This window comes from Gavia stellata, chromosome 8 (genome assembly GCF_030936135.1).
Source record: "Gavia stellata isolate bGavSte3 chromosome 8, bGavSte3.hap2, whole genome shotgun sequence".
NCBI classification, from domain to species: Eukaryota; Metazoa; Chordata; class Aves; order Gaviiformes; family Gaviidae; genus Gavia; species Gavia stellata.
Window position 1 is genome coordinate 2446637 of NC_082601.1, and position 18677 is coordinate 2465313.

General features: G+C 47.8%; 1 protein-coding gene across 1 annotated transcript in view; it reads left to right on the plus strand.

Moving 5' to 3' along the window:
• Positions 1-18677, plus strand: part of NEB (nebulin) — a 131956-nt gene that overhangs the window by 36784 nt on the left and 76495 nt on the right. The window contains exons 34-51 of the mRNA XM_059820707.1: positions 26-337; positions 532-735; positions 1212-1316; positions 2123-2230; positions 2611-2922; positions 3601-3804; positions 4154-4258; positions 4354-4461; positions 6951-7262; positions 7941-8144; positions 8494-8598; positions 8694-8801; positions 12373-12684; positions 13363-13566; positions 13916-14020; positions 14116-14223; positions 17440-17751; positions 18430-18633. Coding sequence (XP_059676690.1) covers positions 26-337; positions 532-735; positions 1212-1316; positions 2123-2230; positions 2611-2922; positions 3601-3804; positions 4154-4258; positions 4354-4461; positions 6951-7262; positions 7941-8144; positions 8494-8598; positions 8694-8801; positions 12373-12684; positions 13363-13566; positions 13916-14020; positions 14116-14223; positions 17440-17751; positions 18430-18633 — 3432 coding nt within the window. The remainder of the gene's footprint in view (positions 1-25; positions 338-531; positions 736-1211; positions 1317-2122; positions 2231-2610; positions 2923-3600; positions 3805-4153; positions 4259-4353; positions 4462-6950; positions 7263-7940; positions 8145-8493; positions 8599-8693; positions 8802-12372; positions 12685-13362; positions 13567-13915; positions 14021-14115; positions 14224-17439; positions 17752-18429; positions 18634-18677) is intronic.

Consider the following 18677-nt stretch of genomic DNA (forward strand, 5'->3'; position numbering starts at 1 on the left):
AATAATGCAACTTTTATCATTTTAGTACAAGTACAAAGAAGGTTACCGCAAGCAGCAGGGACATCACATTGGATTCCGCAGTTTACAGGATGATCCTAAGATGTTGTGGTCTATGCAAGTAGCGAAGATGCAGAGTGAGAGGGAGTACAAGAAAGATTTTGAAAAGTGGAAGACAAAGTTTAATATGCCTGTGGATATGTTAGGCTTCCTTCTAGCTAAGAAATGTCAGGAATTGGTTAGTGATATAGACTACAAACGGATGCTACACCGCTGGACTTGTCTGCCAGACCAGAATGATGTCACCCAGGCAAAGAGGGTCTATGAACTACAGAGTGATGTAAGCTTCCTCTGGATTTAGTTAATTATTTTTTTTGTTAAGATATTTACTGCTTATTGAAAAGTATCTTTAATAACTCTCTTTTGATGTCAGTATAGATCAGATTGAAGCTAAAATACCAGTTAGTCTTTTAATATTTTTAATAAATGAACAGGGAAATAATCTACTACGGTTTTGATTTTTTTCCTTAACAGAATCTGTATAAGTCAGATCTACAATGGCTCAGAGGCCTTGGATGGAGTCCTTTGGGATCTTTGGAATCTGAAAAGAACAAGAAAGCTTCTGAAATACTGAGTGAAAAGAAGTATCGGCAGCACCCAGATACTATTAAGTTCACAAGCATCCCAGATGCCATGGATATCATTTTAGCAAAATCTAATGCCAAAAATAGAAGTGATGTAAGTTGCCTCTAGAGACAGAACATGTGATTCAATAAATGAATACATTAGTATACATTTGTTAAAAAGATCTCCATATCAGAACATGTGCTTAAAATATACAAATACCAGATGTTTACGGTCAGTGCCTTACTGCTCAGTTGTCAAGAAGTACTATGCCTTATTCAGAAGATTAAGGTCTTTACTGCTGTATAACTTATTCAGTAGTAACTACAAACAAGACCCTTTGCTACATAGTATGTAAATTTATTGTCATAATGCTATTTCCTTGACATCTTACGGATGTAAAGAAGAAAAAAAGGTGGTATTTCACTAAGAAGTTGTATTGTTTGATTTTAGTATCTTGCGTTGTTTACATCATTCATGCTTGCATAGTACATCTTTGCTTTGCTGTTGCAGAGAAAAGGTAAACTGAACTTAGTGCTACATGTGAGCCTTTTATCCGACAAGGTATTTTTGTTTATGTCTCTTTTCAGATACTGTATAGAGAAGCTTGGGACAAGGACAAGACTCAGGTTCACATCATGCCTGATACTCCTGAAATTTTGCTGGCTAAATCAAACTTAATTAACACAAGTGATGTAAGTGTGTCTCTACAATGTTTCTTTTATGCAATTTGGAATTACCCATTGTGGCTTCAGTTTAAAATGCAGTTGAGTAATTCTGCAATTCTAACAGCTGTAATAACACCTGTGAACTTTTCCTGGGAAAATTGTTATGCACTGGGAAGCCTGAGTGGAATTGCTAAAATATAAAGTGGAAGCGGAGTTGCTAGAGTATAAAAAATACCAAGAAAATATTCAACAAAAGTTAGCAGTTTTCTCTTTCATCCCTACTGATCGTATTAATGTTGTAGATATATGTTCAGTACTTTCTAGTAAGCCTGTCATTCTTGTTAAAATGTCTGATTATATTGAATTGCCTCTTTAGAATTACATAGGATTATGTAATTTACATCAAACTCCTGCTTACAATGGAGCAAATATAGACTATATGCAAAGGTAAAGACATGTTAGCAGCTCTATCATAAGAACTCAAGAAGACAAAAATAATTGCAATTGAAATAGCGTGTAGAGAATTGTGGGGTTGTATTATTCACCTCTATAGAATATTCCATGAATCGTTCAGAATAATATGTTAAGCAAAAGAAAATTTTGAGCTTGAATGAGTTAATCAGAAAACATACAGATAGTAATTTTAAAATATTTTATATCATCAGTTGCAAAATACACGTTATTAAAAGCAACCTATGGAATTTAATTTGATGAATAAACCTGTGTTTGGAATCTCATATTTTATTTTCAATAAGTGGGAGGAAAGTTAAAGTATTGACAAACTCTCTAGAGAGCTTTATTTGCAATAATTACTTTGAATCTTTCTCCAACAGAAACATTACAAGTTAGGATATGAAGAGCTGAAGAGGAAAGGCTATGATCTTCCTCCTGATGCTATACCCCTCAAGTCAGCAAAGGCATCCAGAGACATAGCTAGTGAAGTAAGTCCTACAGAGTGAAAATAACAGTGGGGCATAGAGCTGGTCACACTTTTGGATAAAGATGTTTTTATTTAAAAGGAAGAGAGGTCTAAAATTTTAACATTCTTATATTGCTGCCCTGCCCAGAGGTTGTATAATTCTTAATGGTGTGAAGTTAATTAAATTAAATACAACAATTTACAACGAGATAGTATATACCTATAAAAAAACCCAGTTAGTATCTTCTGGACATGAAATAAAAACATAAAAAATGCTGGGAGAATATGCAAAAAAAATTAAAATATATTACATATGAAAGTTTTAACCACTATATAAACAACAGAGAAATTTAAATTCCATCTCGAAGAGAGGTGACAATTGTTGTTTCTACATTCAATTAGTACCAATACAAAACTGCGTACCGAAAGCAGCTTGGGCACCACATAGGGGCCCGTAACATAGAGGATGATCCGAAGATGGTGTGGTCGATGCACGTCGCCAAGATGCAGAGTGACAGGGAGTACAAGAAAGACTTTGAGAAGTCGAAGACACACTTCAGTACTCCCGTGGACATGCTGGGAATCGTGTTGGCCAAGAAATGTCAGGAGCTGGTCAGCGACATTGATTACAAGCACCCTCTGCATCGGTGGACCTGTCTGCCGGACCAGAACGATGTTGTACAAGCCAGGAAAGTGTACGACCTTCAGAGTGATGTGAGTTACTCTTTACTGGCTGTGTGAAAAGCATAAGCCTGTCCTGTGTTCTGTTCCTTTGTTGGAGAAGGTCCAGGTGGGGAGCGTAAGTCTAGGCTGGTTCTGTGAGACTGAGACTGTGTTGAGGCCGAACTGTCTTGCTAAGAGTTGGTGTCGTGACCGGAGAGGGCTGAAGTTTGTGTGGGGTCATCATTTATGGTCACAGAAGAGTCCTGTCTTGCCTTGAGCATTTTGGGGGAGGGTTGCTGGAGGTGGCTAGAGTTCTGTGTGGCAGGGGAAGGGCAACGGAGTGAAATATTTTCCTTTGGAGGACCAAGAGTGGGCAAAGGCAAGCCATGTGTGCAGTGGCGGATGGTATGAAGAGCGTTAGGTGATGAGGCATAAGGCTCCTCCCATGCCTCTGCCAGCATGAGATTGCCAAATGGGGCAGGTCTTTCCCAGGGGGACTAAGGAGGTGGTTGTTGAGGGTTTGTGGATTGCTTGGCACCTGCTTGTGCTGTTGTAGGCGTGGGGAGTGATGATCCCAGGAGCTGAGCTTAATGGGAGTCCCCTCGTGGTGGCTGGTGGGTTGACCCAGGGGGATGTGTTTTGGTAGGCAGAGCTTCCCTTGGTCAGAGGAGTGGTTGCATGGAGTAAGGAGGTTGCTGAGCTGCTTTGTGTCCTTGCCTGTCCTTTCAGAACGTGTACAAGTCCGACCTTCTGTGGCTGAGGGGCATTGGCTGGTCCCCAAGTGGTTCGCTGGACGATGAGAAGAATAAGAGGGCGAGCCTCATCCTGAGTGACAAGAAGTATCGGCAACACCCGGACACCATCAAATTCACAAGCATTCCTGACTCGATGCCTATGGTTCTGGCAAAGCACAACTCTGAAATTATGAACCAGGTGAGCTTTCCTTGTGTGTGCAACCGGAAGGAAACGAGTGCATTTTGCAGGACGTTGGGCTCTGTCCTTCCAGGGCCTGTTTTTTGCAAGGGGATGTTGCATCCTCTTGCATCAGGGATTTGTGTTCCTTGTTTTAGATCAATTCCTATTTTGTGTGGTTGGAGGAGTGATTGGGTGCAGTATGGAAAAGCAAAGGGTGAAGCGTTAGAAAGTTTTGGGTCAAGGAAAGGCGTTCCTGAGTCAGTGCAAAGTAGAGCCCCCTTGCTTCAGTTCGTTGAGCTAGTTTTCTGTCTGAGTTTGTTGCCCTGTGCTTGCGTGATCTTTTTTCACGTTGTGCTCATGTTTTCAGCGCTCGTACACATCAGCCTGGGAGAAAGATAAAACCAGCGTTCACATTATGCCGGATACACCTGGTATTTTGCTAGCCCAGCAGAACAAAGTGAACTTCAGTGAGGTGGGTGTTTGAGCTGGGGTTAAGTGTCCGTCCCTGGACACTGCTGTGGCCCGGGAAGAAGTGTTGTTTGAGGGGAATGCTTGTTTTTCTTTCAGAAACTGTACAAGCTTGCGATGGAGGAAGAGAAGAAAAAGGGCTACGACATGCGGGCAGATGCCATTCCTATCAAGTCTGCTAAAGCTTCCAGAGATATTGCAAGTGATGTAAGTACACAGGAGCCCTTTTGCGGCACATCCTATTGGACAGTTTCCATGTGCCTGCAGTTGAAGCCCAGGGTTTGCAATCTTAGCTGAACGGAGGCAACACAGCTCTTACCTGCCATTACCCTTCAGCTAGTCCATAAACATGTTGGTTCTGCAGGGTCTAACGTGTAGCTGTTCCTGCATGTTATGGGCGTGCAGTGTGGCAAGGGAATTTGTAGATGGTGTGGAGAGAGTAACTGTGGGAGCTTGGTGATGGACATAATCCAAAGCACTGTCCCTCCTGGGCTTGTGGCAGCGTCTTCTTGTGCAACAGACTGGACTTTTGAGGTGGTGTGCTGTCCTCCGTACTGCCAGTCTGCACACCCCTGATGTTGCAGGTACACGGCTGAGCTGGACATTAGGAAAGGAAACGCAATCCAAGTTTGGTGTTATGACCGGGGCATTTATCGTTTCTGTCTGAACTGGGGGCAGGTGCAGTCACTGTAGGCCGGTCATTACTGTGCCCCAGAGTATCATTTTAGGGCTTAGCTCTGCAGGAGCTGAATTTACTCTCTCATGCGAGGCTCTGTAGTTCAGGTTTGTTCCCTTACTGTAAGGAGATGAGTTCAATCTCTCCTCAGTCTTACTTGACATTTCAGTAAGAGGCGGGGCAAAGGGTGGCGTGTTGCCCCTTGTCACTTCCCAAGCTTAGTGGCTGTAGGTCTGCAGCTGAGGGCACACACAAGGCTGGGAGAATAAGACTCCTGAGCACTGCGCCGGAGAGCCTGGTGCAGTGGAGTGTGTCAGCTGCTGTGGGCTGTGTGGGTGAGTGCACACAGGCCTGTGCAGGATGAGGCCCAGGTTGCCTGCTGGAGCAGTCTGGTGGTTTTCCCCAAGTTTTGCATCGCAGCTGCTGAGCTGGCCTCTCCATGGGGATGTTTTGGTTGTGTGGAGACCCTGTCTGTCTGCTGGCATGCATCACTCCTGGTTCCCAAGCTAGCTTGGTTGGAGTTGCCGTCCGGGCCTTGTCGCATTAAAGGGCAGAGTAATTTGGCAGAAAATAAACCCCCTTGCCTTCCAGCTTGTCCTCAGATACCAGAGGGGCTGGGGGCAGCTAGGCTTAGATTCTGAGTGATGCCCAATTTTCTGTGTTACAAGTCCGGTCACGTTCAATATATGTATTTAACTGTCGCGATTACAGATGCACTTGTAACACCATACACTTTCAGTCTAGTGATGTTGCATGAACTAACACGGCCACCCTTAAGGAACCTGATCGCATTGAATGAGAACTTTCATGGCTAGATTAATGACTAGTGTAGTTTATTAAAGCAACAGATGCACAAGTTTTTTTGATTGTCGCTGACACAACTACTGCCCACAAAGCATGTGCACATACCAAAAATAAGTAATATAGGCTGGCCACAAACGTGTTAAATTACAAAACAACTCTATAGAGATTTCTAAGTCTCCCGGGGAAGCACTTGGTATAACCAAGTGTTTGAATCTTACCCAAAGTCATCCTTATTGGGGGGAAGAGGGTCTTAGCCCTTCGACTGATCCCAGAGGTCAGAGCAGGTCTGCAATGGTATCTTCCCCCAACGTCCCTCCTCTCTTAAGCCATTTTATACTATTTTTACCTTACAGGTGGAGCTTGAGTAACTCTACTCATACATATCTTTGTTGTAATTGGTGAAAAAGTTTCTCGCTTTGCTTTTAAAGGTATAGACTAAGAAAAATTCAGAGTGCAAGCTCAGTGAGGGGTGGTCGCACCTTGGAAGAGGGTAGCTTTTGGGATGGAGGTGTGTTTTGGTATTATAATGAGATTATAATGAGCAAAGTTCAACCAAGGATAGTATTTTGTCAAAAAAGTGACAGACTGTGGGCCCATTCCCAGGCATATTTATCAAATTCCAAAATACTTCACTACACACCATTACACACACTAAATAGCTTATTATATACTAGTACAGTAGCATTGTCTTTGACCAGGTACATATCCTAATTAGCAGGGTGAGTCTCCATCTCATTGTTCCATAGTACCTTCCAGTTCCCGTCTTATCACAGAGCCTGGCCGCAGTGTCTCCACTCTGCTCCACCCTCTGTACAGTTTCTCTTAGTCAGGACACCAAGTTCCCCTGGTGTTGCCAACATCTAAGATTACCTAGGGATCTTCTGTGAAATGGAACCCTTGCATAACTGCCATAGTCAACCCTGAAAGTTTCTTCCATGCTGCACCTTTCCTTAAAATGTGAATATAAATATAATTTCTAAGTCACCTCCAGAAATAATTCCATAGGCCTCCATGTGCCTCCTGTGGCCCAGTGCAGGCATGGGGTGGGGATGGAAGTGTAGGACGCAGTAGGGATATGCTGTGCTTAGACGCCTCTTCACGTGGTGATCTTGCCAGGCTCCATTAGCAAAGTGCTTGTTCACAGGCGCTGCTACAGAATAGTGTCAGAAGGGAGAACAGCTGGCCTGAAACTTACTGAGCTTCTTTAACCCTACAGTACAAGTATAAAGAAGGCTATCGCAAGCAGCTTGGGCACCACATAGGGGCCCGTAACATAGAGGATGATCCGAAGATGGTGTGGTCGATGCACGTCGCCAAGATGCAGAGTGACAGGGAGTACAAGAAAGCTTTTGAGAAGTCAAAGACACACTTCAGTACTCCCGTGGACATGCTGGGAATCGTGTTGGCCAAGAAATGTCAGGAGCTGGTCAGCGACATTGATTACAAGCACCCTCTGCATCGGTGGACCTGTCTGCCGGACCAGAACGATGTTGTACAAGCCAGGAAAGTGTACGACCTTCAGAGTGATGTGAGTTACTCTTTACTGGCTGTGTGAAAAGCATAAGCCTGTCCTGTGTTCTGTTCCTTTGTTGGAGAAGGTCCAGGTGGGGAGCGTAAGTCTAGGCTGGTTCTGTGAGACTGAGACTGTGTTGAGGCCGAACTGTCTTGCTAAGAGTTGGTGTCGTGACCGGAGAGGGCTGAAGTTCGTGTGGGGTCATCATTTATGGTCACAGAAGAGTCCTGTCTTGCCTTGAGCGTTTTGGGGGAGGGTTGCTGGAGGTGGCTAGAGTTCTGTGTGGCAGGGGAAGGGCAACGGAGTGAAATATTTTCCTTTGGAGGACCAAGAGTGGGCAAAGGCAAGCCATGTGTGCAGTGGCGGATGGTATGAAGAGCGTTAGGTGATGAGGCATAAGGCTCCTCCCATGCCTCTGCCAGCATGAGATTGCCAAATGGGGCAGGTCTTTCCCAGGGGGACTAAGGAGGTGGTTGTTGAGGGTTTGTGGATTGCTTGGCACCTGCTTGTGCTGTTGTAGGCGTGGGGAGTGATGATCCCAGGAGCTGAGCTTAATGGGAGTCCCCTCGTGGTGGCTGGTGGGTTGACCCAGGGGGATGTGTTTTGGTAGGCAGAGCTTCCCTTGGTCAGAGGAGTGGTTGCATGGAGTAAGGAGGTTGCTGAGCTGCTTTGTGTCCTTGCCTGTCCTTTCAGAACGTGTACAAGTCCGACCTTCTGTGGCTGAGGGGCATTGGCTGGTCCCCAAGTGGTTCGCTGGACGATGAGAAGAATAAGAGGGCGAGCCTCATCCTGAGCGACAAGAAGTATCGGCAACACCCAGACACCATCAAATTCACAAGCATTCCTGACTCGATGCCTATGGTTCTGGCAAAGCACAACTCTGAAATTATGAACCAGGTGAGCTTTCCTTGTGTGTGCAACCGGAAGGAAACGAGTGCATTTTGCAGGACGTTGGGCTCTGTCCTTCCAGGGCCTGTTTTTTGCAAGGGGATGTTGCATCCTCTTGCATCAGGGATTTGTGTTCCTTGTTTTAGATCAATTCCTATTTTGTGTGGTTGGAGGAGTGATTGGGTGCAGTATGGAAAAGCAAAGGGTGAAGCGTTAGAAAGTTTTGGGTCAAGGAAAGGCGTTCCTGAGTCAGTGCAAAGTAGAGCCCCCTTGCTTCAGTTCGTTGAGCTAGTTTTCTGTCTGAGTTTGTTGCCCTGTGCTTGCGTGATCTTTTTTCACGTTGTGCTCATGTTTTCAGCGCTCGTACACATCAGCCTGGGAGAAAGATAAAACCAGCGTTCACATTATGCCGGATACACCTGGTATTTTGCTAGCCCAGCAGAACAAAGTGAACTTCAGTGAGGTGAGTGTTTGAGCTGGGGTTAAGTGTCTGTCCCTGGACACTGCTGTGGCCCGGGAAGAAGTGTTGTTTGAGGGGAATGCTTGTTTTTCTTTCAGAAACTGTACAAGCTTGCGATGGAGGAAGACAAGAAAAAGGGCTACGACATGCGGGCAGATGCCATTCCTATCAAGTCTGCTAAAGCTTCCAGAGATATTGCAAGTGATGTAAGTACACAGGAGCCCTTTTGCGGCACATCCTATCGGAGAGTTTCCATGTGCTTGCAGTTGAAGCCCAGGGTTTGCAATCTTAGCTGAACGGAGGTGGGGTGGGTTGACCCTGGATGGATGCCAGGTGCCCACCAAAGCCGCTCTATCACTCCTCTTCCTCAGCTGGACAGGGGAGATAAAATATAATGAAAGTCTCATGGGTCAAGGTAAGGACAGAGAGATCCCTCACCATTACCATCACAGGCGGAAGAGACCCGACTTGGGGAAACTAGTTTACTCTATTACCAATCAAAATCAGAGTAGGCTAATGAATAATAAAAACAAATCTTAAAAACACCTTTCCCCCACCTCTCCCTTCTTTCCGGGCTCAACTTCACTCCTGATTTCTCTACCTTCTTCCCCCAAGCGGCACAGGGGGACCAGGAGTGGGGGTTGCAGTCAGTTCATCACACGTTTTTGCCGCTGTTTCCTCCTCACACTCTTCTCCCGCTCCAGCATGGGGTCCCTCCCATGGGCTATGGTTCTTCATGAACTGCTCCAGCTTGGGTCCATTCCACGGGGTGCAGTCCTTCGGGACAGACTGCTCCAGCGTGGGTCCCCCGCAAGGTCACAAGTCCTGCCAGCGTGGGCTCCTCTCCCCATGGGTCCACAGGTCCTGCCAGGAGCCTGCTCCAGCATGGGCTTCCCATGGGCTCACAGCCTCCTTCGGGCATCCACATGCTTCGGGGTGGTGTCCTCCACGGGCTGCAGGTGGATATCTGCTCCACCGTGGACCTCCATGGGCTGCAGGGGCACAGCCTGCCTCACCATGGTCTTCACCAGGGGCTGCCAGGGAATCTCTGCTCCGGTGCCTGGAGCACCTCCTCCCCCTTGACACTGACCTTGGTGTCTGCAGAGCTGTTTTGCTCACATATTCTCACTCCTCTCTTCTCTGGCTGCCATTGCGCAGTTGTTTTTCCCCTTTCTTAAATATGTTATCTCAGAGGTGCTACCACCATCACTGATGGGCTCGGCCTTGGCCACTGGCGCGTCTGTCAGAGTTGGACGGCATTAGCTCTATCGGACATAGGGGAAGCTTCTAGCAGCTTCTCACAGAAGCCACCCCTGTAGCCCCCCCGCTACCAAAACCTTGCCATGCAAACCCAATAGAGGAGGCAACACAGCTCTTACCTGTCATTACCATTCAGCTAGGCCGCAAACATGTTGATTCTGGAGGGTCTAACCTGTAGCTGCCCCTGCATGTTATGGGTGTGCAGTGTTGTGAAGGAATTTGTAGATGGTGTGGAGAGAGTAACTGTGGGAGCTGGGTGGTGGACATAATACAAAGAAGCATCCCTTCCGGCTTGTGGCAGCTGTCACGAATGAGTTGTTTAGGCCACTTAAAGAATCACTGTCAAGGGTATTGGCAAAAGCAATTTTAATAGCAGTTTATAAACACGTGACTTAACAGAATTCGATGGCAAGGTCCACTCTGTTACTCACTAAAACATATAAAGGAAAATGAAATTAAAATTGAATCGGAATGATTTCTACAGAGAGAGAGTGAGCAGAGAAACAAAAGGGGTAAAGAGTAGGGAAGACCTTCCCATTGAGTCATGAGGTTCAGAATGGATTCCCTTGCTTTCTAAACTTCTCAAAGAGGAGTTTAGGTGTGGCTGAATCCAGACTTAGTCTCAGACTTGGTCAACAGTTTATGTCTAAAGGAAAAGAGAGGGTACAAGGAACAAAGAAATCCTCCTGTTGAGTTATGAGGTTCAGAGTAGACCCCCTTGCTATCTAAACTCCTTCTCAGAGAGGAGTCTAGGTGTGGCTAGGTCCAATCCTAGTCCCAGACTTGGTCACCAGGTTTTATCTAAAGGATTATGTGTATCTAGCAACAGTTTGAGGTTCATTTACGGTTTGAGGTAAATCAAGATTTTAGCAGCACTTAATCATGGGTTAGTTTAAGATTTAGAAAGCGAGCTAATCACAACAATAGCTTGATTATAGATTGATTCACACACACACGCACACAGACATAAAGATATAGATATATACAAAGCTATACCTGTTAAAAATTCTTCTCGAGTTTAGTGAAAACACTCACTTGAAATGTCTCAGCATTTCTCAACGCAGAAGAGAGTTGAGCCTCGAGGAGGAGAGGATTTTAGCCCAGGTCCCGTCGTCAGCTTTCAGTGGTGGTCCTCTGAATTTTGCAAACTGGAGAGTTCACAAACTCTGAGAGGCATCCCACTCAGAGGAACATGCTGGTCACAGCCTGCTGCGCTCCAGGATTGCTCAAAGGGCCTTACTTGGGATGGCTGTTTATAGGTTCGCAAGATGATTTGCTTTAGTCATTAGTAAAATGATGGAATTTCTGTAACCATGGTGTCGTTCCACTTGGGTTACGATCCTGATAAGGAGTGCTCCAGGGCTGTCAGGGAATGATGTATCATCCCATTCTTCTTGCTCTCATTACCTGCCATGGTCAGGTAACAGGAGTGCCTGATACAATCACTGCTGTTCCCTGCCTTAGCCATGCAAGAGTTTCTGGTATGATCAAGGGATGCTTAACCATCCAACTCTTTACACAAAGGCCAGGGCCTAGCTGGAATTTCTGAGATTGCAGAGCGGCCCAGGGGAGAGGGGGAATGAATGTACCACTACAGCAGCATCTCCTCATGCAACAGACTGGACTTTTGAGGTGGTGTGCTGTCCTCCGTACTGCCAGTCTGCACACCCCTGATGTTGCAGGTACATGGCTGAGCTGGACATTAGGAAAGGAAACGCAATCCAAGTTTGGTGTTATGACCGGGGCATTTATCGTTTCTGTCTGAACTGGGGGCAGGTGCAGTCACTGTAGGCCGGTCATTACTGTGCCCCAGAGTATCATTTTAGGGCTTAGCTCTGCAGGAGCTGAATTTACTCTCTCATGCGAGGCTCTGTAGTTCAGGTTTGTTCCCTTACTGTAAGGAGATGAGTTCAATCTCTCCTCAGTCTTACTTGACATTTCAGTAAGAGGCGGGGCAAAGGGTGGCGTGTTGCCCCTTGTCACTTCCCAAGCTTAGTGGCTGTAGGTCTGCAGCTGAGGGCACACACAGGGCTGGGAGAATAAGACTCCAGAGCACTGTGCCGGAGAGCCTCGTACAGTGGAGTGTGTCAGCTGCTGTGGGCTGTGTGGGTGAGTGCACACAGGCCTGTGCAGGATGAGGCCCAGGTTGCCTGCTGGAGCAGTCTGGTGGTTTTCCCCAAGTTTTGCATCGCAGCTGCTGAGCTGGCCTCTCCATGGGGATGTTTTGGTTGTGTGGAGACCCTGTCTGTCTGCTGGCATGCATCACTCCTGGTTCCCGAGCTAGCTTGGTTGGAGTTGCCGTCTGGGCCTCCATGTGCCTCCTGTGGCCCAGTGCAGGCATGGGGTGGGGATGGAAGTGTAGGACGCAGTAGGGATATGCGGTGCTTAGACGCCTCTTCACGTGGTGATCTTGCCAGGCTCCATTAGCAAAGTGCTTGTTCACAGGCGCTGCTACAGAATAGTGTCAGAAGGGAGAACAGCTGGCCTGAAACTTACTGAGCTTCTTTAACCCTGCAGTACAAGTATAAAGAAGGCTATCGCAAGCAGCTTGGGCACCACATAGGGGCCCGTAACATAGAGGATGATCCGAAGATGGTGTGGTCGATGCACGTCGCCAAGATGCAGAGTGACAGGGAGTACAAGAAAGCTTTTGAGAAGTCAAAGACACACTTCAGTACTCCCGTGGACATGCTGGGAATCGTGTTGGCCAAGAAATGTCAGGAGCTGGTCAGCGACATTGATTACAAGCACCCTCTGCATCGGTGGACCTGTCTGCCGGACCAGAACGATGTTGTACAAGCCAGGAAAGTGTACGACCTTCAGAGTGATGTGAGTTACTCTTTACTGGCTGTGTGAAAAGCATAAGCCTGTCCTGTGTTCTGTTCCTTTGTTGGAGAAGGTCCAGGTGGGGAGCGTAAGTCTAGGCTGGTTCTGTGAGACTGAGACTGTGTTGAGGCCGAACTGTCTTGCTAAGAGTTGGTGTCGTGACCGGAGAGGGCTGAAGTTTGTGTGGGGTCATCATTTATGGTCACAGAAGAGTCCTGTCTTGCCTTGAGCATTTTGGGGGAGGGTTGCTGGAGGTGGCTAGAGTTCTGTGTGGCAGGGGAAGGGCAACGGAGTGAAATATTTTCCTTTGGAGGACCAAGAGTGGGCAAAGGCAAGCCATGTGTGCAGTGGCGGATGGTATGAAGAGCGTTAGGTGATGAGGCATAAGGCTCCTCCCATGCCTCTGCCAGCATGAGATTGCCAAATGGGGCAGGTCTTTCCCAGGGGGACTAAGGAGGTGGTTGTTGAGGGTTTGTGGATTGCTTGGCACCTGCTTGTGCTGTTGTAGGCATGGGGAGTGATGATCCCAGGAGCTGAGCTTAATGGGAGTCCCCTCGTGGTGGCTGGTGGGTTGACCCAGGGGGATGTGTTTTGGTAGGCAGAGCTTCCCTTGGTCAGAGGAGTGGTTGCATGGAGTAAGGAGGTTGCTGAGCTGCTTTGTGTCCTTGCCTGTCCTTTCAGAACGTGTACAAGTCCGACCTTCTGTGGCTGAGGGGCATTGGCTGGTCCCCAAGTGGTTCGCTGGACGATGAGAAGAATAAGAGGGCGAGCCTCATCCTGAGTGACAAGAAGTATCGGCAACACCCAGACACCATCAAATTCACAAGCATTCCTGACTCGATGCCTATGGTTCTGGCAAAGCACAACTCTGAAATTATGAACCAGGTGAGCTTTCCTTGTGTGTGCAACCGGAAGGAAACGAGTGCATTTTGCAGGACGTTGGGCTCTGTCCTTCCAGGGCCTGGTTTTTGCAAGGGGATGTTGCATCCTCTTGCATCAGGGATTTGTGTTCCTTGTTTTAGATCAATTCCTATTTTATGTGGTTGGAGGAGTGATTGGGTGCAGTATGGAAAAGCAAAGGGTGAAGCGTTAGAAAGTTTTGGGTCAAGGAAAGGCGTTCCTGAGTCAGTGCAAAGTAGAGCCCCCTTGCTTCAGTTCGTTGAGCTAGTTTTCTGTCTGAGTTTGTTGCCCTGTGCTTGCGTGATCTTTTTTCACGTTGTGCTCATGTTTTCAGCGCTCGTACACATCAGCCTGGGAGAAAGATAAAACCAGCGTTCACATTATGCCGGATACACCTGGTATTTTGCTAGCCCAGCAGAACAAAGTGAACTTCAGTGAGGTGGGTGTTTGAGCTGGGGTTAAGTGTCCGTCCCTGGACACTGCTGTGGCCCGGGAAGAAGTGTTGTTTGAGGGGAATGCTTGTTTTTCTTTCAGAAACTGTACAAGCTTGCGATGGAGGAAGACAAGAAAAAGGGCTACGACATGCGGGCAGATGCCATTCCTATCAAGTCTGCTAAAGCTTCCAGAGATATTGCAAGTGATGTAAGTACACAGGAGCCCTTTGTGGCATGCTCTTCTCAGTCTTACTTGACAGTTCAGAAAGATACATGGGAAAAAGTCATAGCATCTTAAATCACAGAATGATTTGGGTTGGAAGGGACCTTAAAAAGATCGTCTATTTCTGACTCCCCTGCCATGGGGAGGGACACCTTCTGCTAGACGTTGCTCAAAGCCTTGTGCATCCTGGCCTTGAACACTTCCATGGATGGGCCATCCACAACTTACCTGGGCAACCTGTTCCAGTGCCTCACCACCCTCACAATAAAAAATTTCTTCCTAATATATAATCTAAATCTACCCTCTTTCAGTTTAAAACCATTATTCTTTGTCCTACCGCTACACTGCCTGATAAGGTCCCTCCCCATCTTTCCTGTAGGCCCTCTTTAAGTACTGGAAGGCCCCAATAATGTCTCCCCAGAGCCTCTTCTTTTCTAGGCTAAACAATCCAAACTCTCTCAGCCTGTTCTCACAGGGGAGGTGCTCCAGCCCCCCAGTCATCTTCATCGCCCTCCTCTGGACCCACTTGAGCAGGTCCTTGTCTTTCTTATGCTGGTGGCCCAGCAGCTCAACATAGTGCTCCAGCTGGGGTCTCAAGAGAGCAAAGCAGAGGGGGAGAATCTCCTCTCTCAACATGCTGGCCACGCTTCTTTTGATGCAGCCCAGGATACGGCTGGCTTTCTGGGCTGCAAGCACTCATTGCCGGCTCTTACTCCGTTTTTCATCTGCCGATACCCCCACGTCCTTCTCTGCAGGGCTGCTCTCAATCACCCAGCCTGTATCCATGTTTGGGATTGCCTTGACCCACATGCAGGACCTTGCACTTGGCCTTGTTGAACTTCATGAGGTTCGTACAGGCCCACCTTGCTAGCCTGTCAAGTTCCCTCTGGATGGCATCCCTTCCCTCTATAGAGTATCAACTACACCACTCAGCCTGGTGTCATCCGCAAACTTGCTGAGGGTGCACTCAGTCCCACTGTCCATGTCCTCGACAAAGATGTTAAATAGTGCTGGTCCCAGTACAGACCCCTGAGCGACAGCACTTATCACTGGTCTCTACCCGTACATCGAGCTGTTGACCGCAACTCTTTGAGTGTGACCATCCAGCCAATTCCTTATTAACCGAGTGGTCCAGCTGTCAGATCCACGTCTCTCCATTTTAGATACAAGGATGTTTTGCAGGACGGTATGGAATGCTGATATGATGATGTCAGTCGCTCTTCCTTTATCCACCAATGCTGTAACCCTGTTGTAGAAGGCCACCAAGTTTGTCAGGTACAATTTGCCCTTAGTGAAGCCATGTTGGCTCTCACCAATCACCTCTCTGTTTTTCATGTGCTTTAGCATAGTTTTCAGGAGGATCTACTCCATGATCTTGCCAGGCACAGCGGTGCGACTGACTGGCCTGTAGTTCCCTGGGTCTTCCTTTTTTCCCTTTTTAAAAATGGGGGTTATGTTTCCCCTTTTCCAGTAACTGGGAACTTCACTGGTCTGCCACAACTTTTCAAATATGATGGATAGTGGCTTAGCAACTTCATCTGCCAGTTCCTTCAGGACCCTCGGATGCATCTCATCAGGTCCCATGGACTTGGGCACATTCAGGTTCCTTAGATGGTCTCAAACCTGATCTTCTCCTATGGTGGGCAGTACTTCATTCTCCCAGTCCCTGACTTTGGATTCAGTGAATCGGGCAGCATGGCTAGAGCACTTGCTGTTGAAGACGGAGGCAACAAAAGTTGTTGAGTACCTCAGCCTTCTCCGTGTCAGTTGTAGCCAGGTCTCCCGTTTTGCTCATCACGAGGGTACAGTTTCTTTTATCTTCCTTTGTTGTCTTACATACCTGAAGAAACCCTACCCTTCTTGTTATTTTTTACGTCCCTAGCCAAGTTCAGCTCCAATTGTGCCTTGACTTTCCTGATCCCCTCCCTGCACTCCTAGGCAATATCCCTATAATATCCCCAGGATGTGTATCCCTGCCTCCACTGCCTATGCGTTTTGTTATGTGTTTCAGTTTGGCTAAGATGTCTTGACTTAGCCAAGCTGGCCTTCTGCCTCCCCTGCCTGACTTCCTGCATGGTGCGATTGGAGAGCTCTAGCACCTTATGAAAAATGTCTTTAAATACCTCCCAGCTCTCCTTCACTCCTTTATCTCTGAGGGCAGTTTCCTAAACAGCCAAATGTTTGCTTTTCTGAGGTTTAGGGTACTGACTCTACTTTTTACCTGTACCCCTCAAGACTGAGACTTCTACTAGGGCATGATTGCTGCAGCCCAGGCTACCTCCAATCTTGAACTTTTTGATAAGTTCTTTCTCATTAGTGAGCAACAGGTCCAGCTGTGCCTCTTCTGTGGTCAGGCTCTCCATCACCTGTACTAGGAATTTGTTCTCAATGCACTCCAGTAGTTTCCTGGACTGCGTGCAGTTCACTGTGCTGCTTTTCCAGCAGATGTTTTGGTGGTTGAAGTCCCTTATCAGGATCAGGGCCTGTGAGTGTGATGCTTCCTGCAGCTGAAGAAAGAACTCTTCCTCAACCTCCTCTCCTTGATCGGGTGGTTGGTAGTAGACAGCAATCACAAAGTATACTTTGTTCTCTTGGTCTCTAATTTTCACCCATAAGCTCTTGACAAGCACATTGCTGAAGAAGTGTCGTGTTGCCCCTTGTCACTTCCCAAGCTTAGCGGCTGTAGGTCTGCAGCTGAGGGCACATACAGGGCTGGGAGAATAAGACTCCTGAGCACTGCGCCGGAGAGCCTGGTGCAGTGGAGTGTGTCAGCTGCTGTGGGCTGTGTGGGTGAGTGCACACAGGCCTGTGCAGGATGAGGCCCAGGTTGCCTGCTGGAGCAGTCTGGTGGTTTTCCCCAAGTTTTCCATCGCAGCTGCTGAGCTGGCCTCTCCATGGGGATGTTTTGGTTGTGTGGAGACCCTGTCCGTCTGCTGGCATGCATCACTCCTGGTTCCCGAGCTAGCTTGGTTGGAGTTGCCGTCTGGGCCTCCATGTGCCTCCTGTGGCCCACCCAGTGCAGACGTGAGGTGGGATGGAAGTGTAGGACGCAGTAGGGATATGCGGTGCTTAGACGCCTCTTCACGTGGTGATCTTGCCAGGCTCCATTAGCAAAGTGCTTGTTCACAGGCGCTGCTACAGAATAGTGTCAGAAGGGAGAACAGCTGGCCTGAAACTTACTGAGCTTCTTTAACCCTGCAGTACAAGTATAAAGAAGGCTATCGCAAGCAGCTTGGGCACCACATAGGGGCCCGTAACATAGAGGATGATCCGAAGATGGTGTGGTCAATGCACGTTGCCAAGATCCAGAGTGACAGGGAGTACAAGAAACACTTTGAGAAGTCAAAGACACACTTCAGTACTCCCGTGGACATGCTGGGAATCGTGTTGGCCAAGAAATGTCAGGAGCTGGTCAGCGACATTGATTACAAGCACCCTCTGCATCGGTGGACCTGTCTGCCGGACCAGAACGATGTTGTACAAGCCAGGAAAGTGTACGACCTTCAGAGTGATGTGAGTTACTCTTTACTGGCTGTGTGAAAAGCATAAGCCTGTCCTGTGTTCTGTTCCTTTGTTGGAGAAGGTCCAGGTGGGGAGCGTAAGTCTAGGCTGGTTCTGTGAGACTGAGACTGTGTTGAGGCCGAACTGTCTTGCTAAGAGTTGGTGTCGTGACCGGAGAGGGCTGAAGTTCGTGTGGGGTCATCATTTATGGTCACAGAAGAGTCCTGTCTTGCCTTGAGCGTTTTGGGGGAGGGTAGCTGGAGGTGGCTAGAGTTCTGTGTGGCAGGGGAAGGGCAACGGAGTGAAATATTTTCCTTTGGAGGACCAAGAGTGGGCAAAGGCAAGCCATGTGTGCAGTGGCGGATGGTATGAAGAGCGTTAGGTGATGAGGCATAAGGCTCCTCCCATGCCTCTGCCAGCATGAGATTGCCAAATGGGGCAGGTCTTTCCCAGGGGGACTAAGGAGGTGGTTGTTGAGGGTTTGTGGATTGCTTGGCACCTGCTTGTGCTGTTGTAGGCATGGGGAGTGATGATCCCGGGAGCTGAGCTTAATGGGAGTCCCCTCGTGGTGTCTGGTGGGTTGACCCAGGGGGATGTGTTTTGGTAGGCAGAGCTTCCCTTGGTCAGAGGAGTGGTTGCATGGAGTAAGGAGGTTGCTGAGCTGCTTTGTGTCCTTGCCTGTCCTTTCAGAACGTGTACAAGTCCGACCTTCTGTGGCTGAGGGGCATTGGCTGGTCCCCAAGTGGTTCGCTGGACGATGAGAAGAATAAGAGGGCGAGCCTCATCCTGAGCGACAAGAAGTATCGGCAACACCCAGACACCATCAAATTCACAAGCATTCCTGACTCGATGCCTATGGTTCTGGCAAAGCACAACTCTGAAATTATGAACCAGGTGAGCTTTCCTTGTGTGTGCAACCGGAAGGAAACGAGTGCATT